General features: G+C 36.1%; 1 protein-coding gene across 7 annotated transcripts in view; it reads right to left on the minus strand.

The window, feature by feature from the left end:
- Window positions 1-959: 959 nt before the first annotated feature.
- The window catches only part of SLC39A12 (solute carrier family 39 member 12), a 34,956-nt gene continuing 23,287 nt past the window's right edge, over window positions 960-12,628 (minus strand). For 5 of the 7 annotated variants that reach the window (XM_033059374.2, XM_033059385.2, XM_033059407.2 and 2 more), the window contains 4 exons: window positions 12,066-12,129; window positions 8,333-8,491; window positions 6,768-6,955; window positions 960-2,437 (listed from right to left, as the gene is read on the minus strand). In XM_033059374.2, coding sequence (XP_032915265.1) covers window positions 2,309-2,437; window positions 6,768-6,955; window positions 8,333-8,491; window positions 12,066-12,129 — 540 coding nt within the window. In that variant the 3' untranslated portion in view covers window positions 960-2,308. Of the gene's footprint in view, window positions 2,438-3,712; window positions 3,844-6,767; window positions 6,956-8,332; window positions 8,492-8,745; window positions 8,748-12,065; window positions 12,130-12,628 lie in introns of those variants that run through there. The other 2 variants (XM_033059417.1, XR_004417907.2) reach the window with 2 other exon arrangements.

A 12,628-nucleotide genomic window follows, 5' to 3' on the forward strand; every position in this document is an offset into this window, starting at 1 on the left:
GAAATTACTGTACACACTGCTAGAAATTACTTGCTCTCCTTCGGACACATTAATAAGTAGTAGAGAAATATTTCAGAATATAATAATATTACCAAAACATGATCATGTTGGTAATCTTGTTTTCTGTGGAAGCAAACATTAGGCATACACAAGTATTCAAACTATGATAACTCTTCTCTTTGAAATAATGAATGTTTCCAATATTCATTTGCACCATCTGATACAAGAATAGATTTTGCTTACGTCCAGTGATGCCCTGCTAGTGCTTGAATTGACTATCACAGCTGAAGGTCATGAAGTAACTCAGTGCCAACACAAACAGATGAAATATTGAGAAACCACTTTTTAAAAATACTACCTTAATAAAATCAAACACAAGGTCCAAGAAAAAATGTAAACTTTGAAACCAGAAGTATTAGACATGACTTCTCAACTCACCTTTCAAAGTTCATCAATATAAAAAGCAATTGTAATATTTGCACACCTAAATAAGAGAAGCTAGGATTGTACTTTGGGCCTAAAAATGAGCTCCGTTCTCTCCCCTGCCAGATAGAAACTTCCTGTTTTGCCTTGGATAAATTGCTTGGGACGAGATTTCTGAAGGTATGTACATGTCTAAGTTTGCCTAGGTTTGCATTGGGGTAATTGCTACAGATTCTCATAACAGGCACTGAAAATGAATGCATATCTACTTTTAAAATTATCTCTAAGTTGTTGTTTTTTTTCCCCTGAAGGTTACTCAGTGGTTGACTAAGAGTTCACAAGCCCATGAGTGTGGACTATCATAAACAGTGAAATTCAATGTTTTTTTCACTTTGTATTTTGAAAAGTTAGTATGGTGCCCATGAAGCTTTTGAGAACTAACAGGTCTGACAGTCTGCTCTAGGAGAGTAGACCCTCTATCCCCCAGAACAATTGTACCTTCACCAGGAGCTATCAAATAAACACAGGACACATTGTGAGACAGTCATGTCGTGTCATAATGTAGAGATGTTTCAAGACAGAGTTGAGACAAAGAAAACTTTCAGTTGCTTTGTAAAGAATACATGTCTGTTCTGTAACTTGATCTCCCTATTTCCACAGCTCATCAGAGGAGAAAGAAAGAAGAAAATTTAGTTCTCATACAAAAGTATAAATAAGGTAGGGGAGAATTTTTTGCACCAGAAATGGAAAGCATGTAAAGAGCTGAAATCACACAGCTGACTGTTGGTCAATACCTCCTGGAAGCTGCTCAGCACATCAGAATCAGGACAGAATTTGTATATTCATTTCAGACCTGGTTCTTCAAAACTAAATTATATTAATCATCTCAGCTTCTGCAGAATTACCTTGAAATCAAGAGGACTAATTACACAAAAATCACACAGGATGGGCGGAGCTGCAGTGAGGCTACACACATTCTAGACAATTTGAAAAAGCTCTTTCCACAATGTATATCACATATCTATGATTAAGCTAATTGCTGACAGGAAGACAAGTGTTTATTGAATGTGATGTCTCAGAAGCAACTTTTGGGTCAAGAAATCCCTTCATTTGAGGAGCCTCTAAAGGATATCAGGGAAAAGCAATTTAAACATATTTTTATAATCCTTCATAAGCAGTTGCTATAAGCAACCACCAGAGATGAGATAAAGCAAAGGGTGGTAAGTCCAGTGCTTGACTGTCACAGGTTCCTTCACACATGAGAAACTGTATTGTAGCTGGAAAGAGTACTCCCAAATTTCTGTGTCATAAACATCTACATTTACACTTGTCATTTTTTTCCTGCCACAGTGGACCAGTAAGATGCAACTGATGAGAATCTTTATGCTGTAGAAAGTGCAGACTTTATGAGATTGCTTTATGTCATTTACAGTTTAGCTTTGTTAAGCATTTTAGATTTAAAGAAATAATTATTTGTACTTAAAGGCAAAAAACCATTCCATATTGAAATTGTTCAACTATGGTTAGTCCACTTTAATTATTGCATATGAAAGTGTTTTATTCTTTTCTTCAATCAGACTGGCAGAGATCACTTAGAACATTCAACTAGAACAGTCTCAATGAAAGCTAATTAAAAGCTCCTGTGAGTTTGAGCATGGGATGTGGTAAACTCAGTAACAAATAAAACATAATTCTAAACATTCATGTTTACAAAAAAATAATTACAAAAATCTGAACAATAAGTTAATAAAGTAAAATAGTTATCTACTGTTCAGATATAAAATCCCAGCAACTTAATTTACATATCACTATGGCAGACACGACAAAATTGTGAATAATGCTATCCACTCTCATAAGTGGTACATCGAGATTTCCAACAGAAAACTTATATTTTAATTTTCTGTTCAAATACAGCCAAAAGTAAGAGGCAAAGCCAGCCTAATAGTAATCCAAGGTTCTGTAGGAGAAACATCAACCAGGGTCGCCGTGTCTGAATGTGAGTCATTTCAGGAAGCTAAAAAAAGAATAAGACAGCAGAATGAGAGCCAGATACATTCATCTGTGGGAAAAAAAGTTATGGGAAAAGAAGGCAAACTTAATTTAAAAAAAAACAACTTTCAAAATGCTGAGCTTCTGACTTTATTTATTAATGTGTAGCATTTTTTGTACATTTTGACAAAGCTGATCTTGACAGTGAAATATTTAAATTAATAAAATTCTACCCACTTTGGTTCTTTTACTAGCACAGACAAGTAAATTTGTTAACTTCTCAATATTTTGTAGTAATTTCATACATATGTCTGCAAGGAAATGCTTATTTAGGAAAATTAGTGATTTCCTTTTGTGGGAATAAGCTAGTTGTAGTATTTTTTTTCTTCAGTACTATATATAGAGTCAATCATGCTTTTTCTGAAATAACTTGCATAATTCCTATTTGCTTGGGATTTAGTAAATGTTCAAGTAGAAAACAGAACTTTTAAAATATGCTTGAAAAAAATCTTTTTTCTCTGTAGATTTTAAATCATGTAATGGAGCAACACTTGTTTATAATCCTAATAAAAGCTACTTGCATTGACCTTTCACTCCACACAGTGTATTTTATCAAAGGTTTAAACAAAATATGTGTCTAAACAGAGTTTGCAATAATGATACCTCAAGCTCAAATTCTCTTAATATTTCTGCTTTATTCAGGGGAATCACTGATTACTGCTAATATTGTCACATCAACTCTGGAAATAAATACAGAGCAATAGTGTGGTGCTGACCTCTGGTTTTGGTTGTGTGTTTTTTTCTGTGCTTGAATAAAACTCCAGAGTTCCTGTGCATTTTGGAGGCTGTGCTCAGTAGCTGTAACAGCAGCAGCCGCTGGGAGACAGTGGAGTGGTGCTGACCAAGGAGGTTAACGAGAGTGTTTGCTATGCTTGTCCTTCCCTCTGTCAGAGGGGGGTCTCTGGGGCTGCTGCTTCTGCATTCTTCTTTCTCTGAAAGTTGGCATGGGCCCAAAACAAAACTGTGCTGAAAAATCTGCCTCCACTTCAAAGTTTTGCCTGAAAATAATGGAGAAATCCAAATGCCCTAGATCTTCATTACAACCAGGAAGTGGTTTAAATTACAGCACAGAAACTTATGTAATTATATTTGATCAGTGTTTAAAGATAATCAGAAACTTTTAATCTAAAGCAAGGGTAGACACCTCAAAGTTCTGTTGTAAATCAAAATCTTAACTGGCAGTTTAAAATGCTCAGAGTTTTTTGTGTATATAAACAAAAACTGTTAATTGAAACCTAACCTGAATCCAGGATTCCAGTCTAGATGTTCATGCTTTCTTATTTATCCTTATAATCAGTCTATTTTTTCCTCTTCCCCAGTGCTGAGTGAAAAGTTCTCCATACAAGAAAATTTTCTCCTCCCACTGCAAAACTGAATTTTCATTGCTGTCAGTGACAATTTATTTACTGCTGTCAATGACAATGTAGGAGCTACACACATTCACAGTAGGTTCCTAAGAGAGTTTTCAAAAGGAATTCTTAGCAAGCAGTACCTTCTCCATGTCCCATGCTGACACCTGCTCCCTCCAGCTAACCTGTGTGCATGTAACCAACACACAAACCATTTCTATAGCCATACCTAGTGTGACATCCCTGCTTATTTTGTCTGCTGTCACAATATCAGCTATGGTTACTCAACTGTCTTTGAAGGAAAAAGTGTATGGTATAGCAGAGGGAATCTTGTTTTTTAAGAAGCATAAGCCTGTTCAACTGGCAGATGCAAACCACTCCACAAATTATAGTACCACATCCAAGCTGTTGGAAGCTATCACACTTGCAAATGCTTCAAGTCTGTCAGAGGCAAAAGAGGCATTGCTAATCAAGGGACTGCTCTGTTCCACTCCAGCTCATGTTATCATGAGTGCACAAAAGATAAGAAGAAATAGGAAGCAGCATGCTGAAAGAAGGCATGAGAGGCTCTCAGGCATGTACTGGCTAAAAAAGTTCTTACTGAGCTGGGCGCATGTGGCCTGGCTGCTGCACTGCCACTGTCCAGTAAGTCACTTTAAAAACTACTCTCTTATCTTCAAAATTGAAAACATTTTTTAAATTAGTCAGAGTAGACTTCAGTTTTGCATAATTTCTGGTGAAAAATGATGGATATAAGTGATTTTATCTTTTGTCGCTTATTCAGTTTCTGAAATTATTAGTCTACCCAGCTTGCTAATGGAGTTACAATACCATTTGTAGAAATGAAAAACCTTTAATTAACCACAGAAGTAGATTTGTGCTACTTTGTCTGTGGTGGCAGTCTCACAGTGCTCTTCTGTCAACAAACCTCCACTCACACCCCTCAGTGTTCCTCAGCGCAGAAACCAGAGAGGCTGTTCAGTTTTTTTAACTGCTGTTCTGACAAGCACATGAATATGTGAAAGCTCATAAAACAAATACTGAAAATTACAGTCAAACATTTTGTACTATTAAGTGTTTGTACACCACTGGCAGGAACACTGATTACTGTTGTTTGTAAATGAGACTGCAGCAGAGAATAGAACCTATTTCTCTGCAGAAAGTAGGAAAATACATAAAGATTGGCTCATTTTGACTTGAGATGTATCATTTTTTCTTGAGATGCACTATACAAACATACAAAACTATTCATATCTATGTATGTAGCCTGCAGTGCTGCAGCAATAATTTTTTTACAATGCTAAATAAATAATTTTTTAAATCAAATAATCCCTGCGATATTTGACATTCACAAACAGGTGATCCATCCAATGGCAATTATTTTGAGAAAATTCAGAGAAGGTTGATTAGCGTCTTATTAATAAAAGGGACTGAGAAAAATAAGTTTCTTCCTTTTCTCTCCCTTCTTTCTTCCCTTCACATCAAGACAAAGATTATGATGACAAGCTGAGAACAAGGAAAAACATGTCCCTGTCTCTGCCTGGAACTACATTTTCTCTTGGAATTTACAGCTGGCACATTGCTTTGAAGACTCAGGGAAAAAGATGGTATTGTTCTAGGAGCTTGTGGATCCTTGATGGATGCTGATCCTACACTGAAGGAAAAATATGTATACATTGTTCTTAGCCCCATTAGTAAAGCCATGCCTAGACAGTTGGTAAGGAGCCTCACTTCCAAATTTCTCTGTCAGAACAAGCTGAAACTTGGTACACAGTGTTCTTGCCTGTTATTTACTACCTCAATCAGGACTGTTGACACATGCACAAATCTTTGGCAGTTCCCTCTTAAGCTCTTAGGTGAACTTTATGTTCATTTTACTTTACTTACAATAGCAAAAATAGACTAAAATATCACCAAGGTCTAAGATCAATTACTGTAAGTAGAATTTTAAATAAATTCTAATATTGGATTGGTATATCAGGTTTAAAGTATGATGCCTGAACCTGATAAAGAGCATCTCAGGCATAAAGTGGTAATAAACACAAGCGAAAGACAGACAGCCCTGGGAAAAAAATCAAAGTAATAATTTATGAAAATACTATTTTTTTCCCTCTCTTGATCTACTCACTCAAAACATTCTGTCTTTGTGGAGGAACTTGCAAGAACCTTTACATCAGCTGGTTAAAGAGCCATGTGACAAAGCTGGGCAGGCATTTAAGTTCTGCTTTGCTACAAGTGTAACAGTTATCCATCTCTTCAATTCTGTGCCCTGAGGTATTTGCATGAGTTATGATTGCTCCACATTTTTGTTCAGTCCTTAGACCTTCCTCCTAACTTCACACTACTTTTCTGTAGACAGATCATTGGTATTGAACTGGGAGTATGAAAAATATTGGGCTACTATTAAAAAATTGAGGTGATCTGAAGGCTTTTTTATTGCTTAATATCTGATTGAAACCTCCCTAGGACAGAAAGGAAGTGTTAAGGATAAGCATTTTAGTCCTGAAGCAGATAATTTGCATTGAAACAATGGGTGAAAAATATATAAATAAAAGGACGGAAGAAGAAAAAAAAACCAGTTTTTTCAAGATCTTAAAATCCCCTGAAGGTTCAAATATATGTTTTACTAAATAAATAAAAATACATTGTTTAAAAGTCTTTAGAAGTTGGGGTTTTTTTTAAACTCTGTAAGTCTTTCTCTTATTTTAGTCTCTTAATGGTCTTTATTTTCCCTTTTCATTATAATGACACCTAGGAGGAGAGTGACACAGAAGAAAAACAGATTACTTTTCTAAGCACTGTACACACACAGGCCAGACAGCATGCTCTTCCCAACATGCCTATGAGTTCTTTTCCTCTCCAAGTTCATCCCCCTGCATTTTTCTGACACTCATCTCTGATGTGCTATGATATAAGGAAAATATAAAAATAGACTGAAATTCTCACCATTTCTGCTAAAGACAAATACAAGAACATTCCAGCTGTAATAGTAAAGATCCAGTTTTGAATGGATGGGTCAGTTGATAGAGAAAGGCCAATATAAAGTCCTAAGAATGCTGTTAGCGCACTTATAAAATTCATCAATATTGCAATCTTCGTGGGGAGCCCTGTACTTAGCAGCACAGCAAAATCTCCTGCATAGAGAAAAAGAACATTTATTATTTAGTTGATAAATGTATTTTTAAGACTCTTGGTAATAAAATATGAAAGAAAATAATTAAGATATGCACAAAGATAGTGAATGATGGAGGCCTGCCTTTAGAATTCTCTATAATTATTATAAACTTGTCCTGTGTGAAAGAAAAATCTCAAAACAACAAAACAGTCATATTGACTTGTACTTGTTTAGCTGTTCCTAAAGATAGCATACAGTATTGAGGAGTGGCTTTCTGTTAGTTCTCTATGTTCTGTGACATTTTCCATTTCCAAATTGGATAGATGCAAAAGTGAAGTCATGTGGTTTCCCAGAGTTTCTAAATCTTTCTCCACTGGGAACTTGCCAGTTCAAGTAATCTGGGTATATTTGCAGCATGATCTTTGAGTGTTTTACAGGTACTGCAAGACAGAGTAATCTATGCCAGTCTGAGTTCAGTTCTGATCCCAGTTTGAGTTTAATCCCACTGATTTCAGTCCTAATCAATTGGAGTAAGTTGTACATCAGAATCCCATCACAGATTTTTCTTCTAAAATAAAAATTTCATAATAGGCCACAACTAGAAGATTTGAGAAATTGTGGCCCATGACTGTAAAAATGTCACTTTGACACTGGGACACTACTGCCCCGGAATTGAGAAGGTGTCTTTGGAGCTAACAGTCCAGCATTTCAATTTGCTTGTTATGCAAACAAGAGTTACCAGTTTTACAGCAATCCTCCATCCCACCTTTTTGTTTGGAGGAATTTTCTACATATCACATGAAATATTCAGTCATTTAATGATAACTTCCCATTTTATAAACCTTCATCAACACAGTGTCAGGAGCAGCTTCAGCCACGCTGGAAGCTTTACCAGAAAAAGTCAATCAAGGGCAATATATAACAGAGCAATTCTCCTGTCCTGTCCTGTCCACCAGTAAAATAGGTCATGCACCTTTTATTATTGTATTGTTCCTGATTAGCAGCAGGAATGAGGGTAGCAAGAGGAATACTTGCTTAAATAGCTCTGCTTATATTGAAACTCTTGGAAAACCCATTGTGTCAGGCATGGCCATCACACACACATGGGTCTTGCTTACTATTTATTATTTTTTCTGTCTGTACACATAAGAACAACAGATTACTCCTGACCTGATGTCATTTGCATCGGGAGAAGGTCAAGTGGGAATGCAGCCAGTAATGAGTGCAGAAGCCTCCTCTGTTTTTTGTGAAGGGCAAATAAAGTATCAGTCTCACACAGTAACACTGTCAGTCATGATGCTATAAGCAAGAATTCCCCCAAATGTCATACAGGAAAGAACTTTTTGGGAAACTTGGAAATGCAAAGTTAATCAGGAAAAATACATGTATTTCTTACCCATTTCATGAGGAATTTCATGGCATAAAATAGCAACAGTCGTTGTCACACCTGTTTCTGTTGAGGATGAGAATGCTGCTCCTATTACCAAGCCATCAGCAAAATTGTGAAGACTGTCACCCACCAGAACCATTATTGCTAACAAGCTGATTTTTTTACCTTGAAAAAGAAAAACAAAAAAACTGATTAAAAGCCCAGTATTAACCCAAACAGATATTGCCAGTTTTGTTATGTTACAAATGATTTGGAGTTTTTGGTGGTTTTGCATATAACATCACAAAAAGTTATAATAATCAGAGGAAAATATTGTTTATCTGATTTGTCCTTGTCATTACACTTCCTTCAATACATTTGAAACAAATAAAGTAAGTTTCAGAAAAATACAAAATGAGATGCAAATGTCAGGAAATAACTTCTTTATTCTTACTAGGTCAACCATTAGACAAAAAATTAGGTTTTAATCCCGTCTCATGAAGCATCCTAAGGCTTTTTATCAATATTTCTTTATTTGATGAAATTCACATATGTCTTCCTAGTTGTTATTTGGAGTTCTTCCACTATTGCTCACAGAATTGCAGAGTTATAGTGGAGATAAATATTTGGTCTCACAGAGCTGATTGTTTTAATCCTGTAAAGCTTGCTATTACTGAGTAATATTTGCAGGGCCTGTTTTTTTATGAAATTGTATTACAGTGAAAGATAGAAACGAACGACAACGAGCCTTGGAGTATCACTTATAGTACAGGGTTACAGCATGCTTATATCCAACATTTGTTCCAATCAATTAATGGCTGTTATGTTCATAGTACTCCTATATGGAACACCACTCATGGGTGGAGATGGCTGTTTGTCTTTCCCATGCTGTTCTGTGACCTTGTTTTAGTGTGGAACAGTATACTGGGTGTTCATGGCATCATGTCACCTGACATGAGTGGAAAGGTGCTACTAGTGATGCAAGTGCTGAAATCGAGGCAGGGAAATAGACAGTCTCTGTGCCCAGCCTGTAACAGAGACAGCTGGGTGGAATGCTGAACAGATTCACAGGGAAGCAGATTATCTCTTCAAGGAGCAACAAGGCTCCATATAGGTTCAATGTCTAAATTTAGCAACACATAATTGGCTGCCCCATCCTGTACTTTTTTTCATTCATGTTACCCACAGTCTTACAGTCTGGACTGCTTAATGTCTGTAAAGAAACTCATCCAGCTTTCCTCTACACAGAATGGACAGAACACTTTGAAAAGGGTTGGTTTCATACCTGAAGGAACAGGGTCATGATTTGGGCCCTAAATATGTATTTTTCTGACTTTTGGTGACCCCACATAGACATAACACGACAACTAAGGAGCAAACATGAAGTTGCACTGATCTGTCTGAATACAGTTATTACCAGGTTTCACTCCAGTAATGTTTCTCATTTTATAACGATGGGGGAGATATTTTTCTTACAGAGACTTGCTAGAACTGAAGTCTTCGACTATTATAAAAATCACACAGAGCACATAAAAGCCTAACAACCATATTCAGAAAATCCTCCCTGGTTGTCTGGGAGCTCTGTGGGTTCAGAAAAATTGGCAGGATTGTTAGATTTTGCTGCCAGCTTACAGAGCCGGACGTGGATGTTCCCAGTTTGCACAGTTCTTTCTAAACACTATGGGCAGTTTATAATCAATAGTGCAGAGCATGAATTACATAGAAATAATAGATTGCTATGTTACATTAAGTTTGTGATTTGTAATAAGCACTGGCAAGGATGAAATCATGGTCTGCCTCGAGGTCTTATTAGTTAATCAGTTTTGTTCAAGTATGTGATTGCTGGGGAAGATATATCATGATTACTGGAACTCATTCCAGTGTGCTTTAGTATAACACAGGGATCAGGTTAGCATTGTGGAGCAATTACAGATATAAGCTTTGTGAAATTAGTTGACAGAAAGTTAAGAAGATGCAAGTATAAACAAATCTGAATGTTTATCTTACTTTACTTTCAGCCTATTTTAAAGCAGCTTTGTTACTGACAATTATCTCCCTGCATTGTATTCCAACACAAACTATTAACTATTAACTTTTTACGTTAAATATTTCTACAATGCCTTTTCTTCTTCGACAAACTTACATTTTTTTTTCTTTTCCCCCCGTGCTTAAATAGGGGATCAGAGCTCATAGCAAATTTTATTCAATAATTTTTATTAAACTAATGGGCACAAGACCTCAACCATATACTACACTTTTTAAGTTTAGAGTAAGAGTTTAAAGCAAACATTTATCCATAAATAGATCTTTTCCAATGTTTCCATGACTAACACAGAAAAAATATTTTTAGTCAATGTAAAGCATCACAAAGTATAACAAATATAAAATGATACTGTTTGGTCTTCTCTGCTATTGATAGAATGAGTATGGATAAATGCAGAGAGGGCCAGTCAGACATCTTTTTCTTTAGAAAGTTTCTTGCTTTCTAAATTACTCCCTGACTATCTATGGTGGTTGGCTCTTTTTGCAGTCCTATTGACAGGCATTTACAGTGAAACGTTGCAGTTCTGGAGTTGTCAGGCTTCTCTCTTAGACCTGCAGATTCCATTCAGTTTTGGGGAAGAAACATCTCACTCAGTATCAAGGTAACCAGGTATGTTTATGGACTTAGCTATTTAAAATAACTGTAATGAAACAAACTTTTGTAATAAGGTATTCCCAAAAAAAAACCCCAAATAACCTCCCACCCTTCCCTACTAAGATTTCATTTATGGAGGTAAGACTGAGGAAAAATTAAACTAAATAAAAATCACTAGAAGGGCTTAGCGGGTAATGATGATTGAACCAAACAGAAATATCTGGAGATGAACTATAGAGTCACATTCAAACTGGAACTGGATTGTGTATTATTGGAGGAGTGGAAATGAAGAAATAAAGATCCAGATTTCTAATGCTTCAGAAATAGAAATGAAGTCCACAAGAACGGAAGAGAACATTAGAACCTAGAAGAAGATAATGACACAATTAAATAAATCAAACTGTTGACCTGAGATCTGAGATCACAAATAGAGGGGAGTTAATTAATTATAGTAAATAAACTGATTTTAATTAAAATATTATTCCCTCAGCTGAATGACTGCAACTCTACTGAATTAACCAAGGTCACAAAGTACAGTTAAAGGCAAAATTTTATTTATACTCTATTTTCTTATTTTTACTAAGCAGCAAAAAACCGCAGAAGACAGGGTTATTTGAAGTTCTCAGAAGTAGACAGATTACACTAAAACTGAGAGCCATCATGAGGCTATAATTCCATACCTATGATACATCATTACAGGTTTAAAGAGTCTGTTGTTTCACTGCAGAAGAGAAGAAGGATGCAGAATTATATTAGTGTAGCAGGCCTACAAAAATGTTTCACCACCTTCAGAAACAAAAGCCTGAGCTAAGTTTAAAATTATAAAAATATGTTTTGCATTAATTTTTGACTATTTCCCTTTTAGCAATGGCTTCAGCAAAATAGATTGCAACAGTGAGACAGCAAATGCTAAAGCAAGGACAGTGTAAGATTAATGAGCTTGACAATTACAGGGTTGGCAGTGGAGAAGGCCTTTAAGCAGAGATTAAATTATGTAGCCAGGCGCCACCAGATGTGATGTAGCACACAGCAAACACAGAGCTAAGCCAGCTGCACACTCTCAATTCCATCTTAGGTCTGAAGGATTCTCCTGTCTTGTCTAGTCTTTTTATTGATACTAACTTTTTTTGCTGATCACCTTGCTCTCTGTAGGAACTTCAGCAGGTTCAGAATCTTCTGGGCTTCTCTAGTTAAAAGCAAAGATAATGGATCAGTGTTAAGGGTCTCTTCCAGCTGCTGCCATAAATACAGAAAAATATCAATTAAGTTCAAGCTATTTGAATTAAAGATAGTCAATGGTTATTTACACAGATATAATTAGAATAATTTACTGGGCACTGGCAGAGTGATTGGTACTGCAGAAACACATAAAAAAGAAATCTGCCTTGCCCAGACAGGGTTAAGTCTAGTTCAGGTAGGAAGAAATACATTCATAGGCATTGTTGTAGCCCAAAATACCACACTTCTGCTTGAATACACAAAAATGTGAGCCAAATGCAAGACTAGGAGGAACATTATAATTAAAATGGCATGTTTTGATTTTGTCATAACTGGATGACTCTATATTCCTGAAGAATGCGTCCATAGGATTTCCAGGGAAAAAGAGGTAGAGTCTTTTAGACACTCATGTTCTTCACAGTTTCTCTGTGAAAACACTAGACTAAGAAAGGTGATCATCAGTAGGT

Source organism: Catharus ustulatus, chromosome 1, assembly GCF_009819885.2.
Source record: "Catharus ustulatus isolate bCatUst1 chromosome 1, bCatUst1.pri.v2, whole genome shotgun sequence".
Taxonomy (NCBI): Eukaryota; Metazoa; Chordata; class Aves; order Passeriformes; family Turdidae; genus Catharus; species Catharus ustulatus.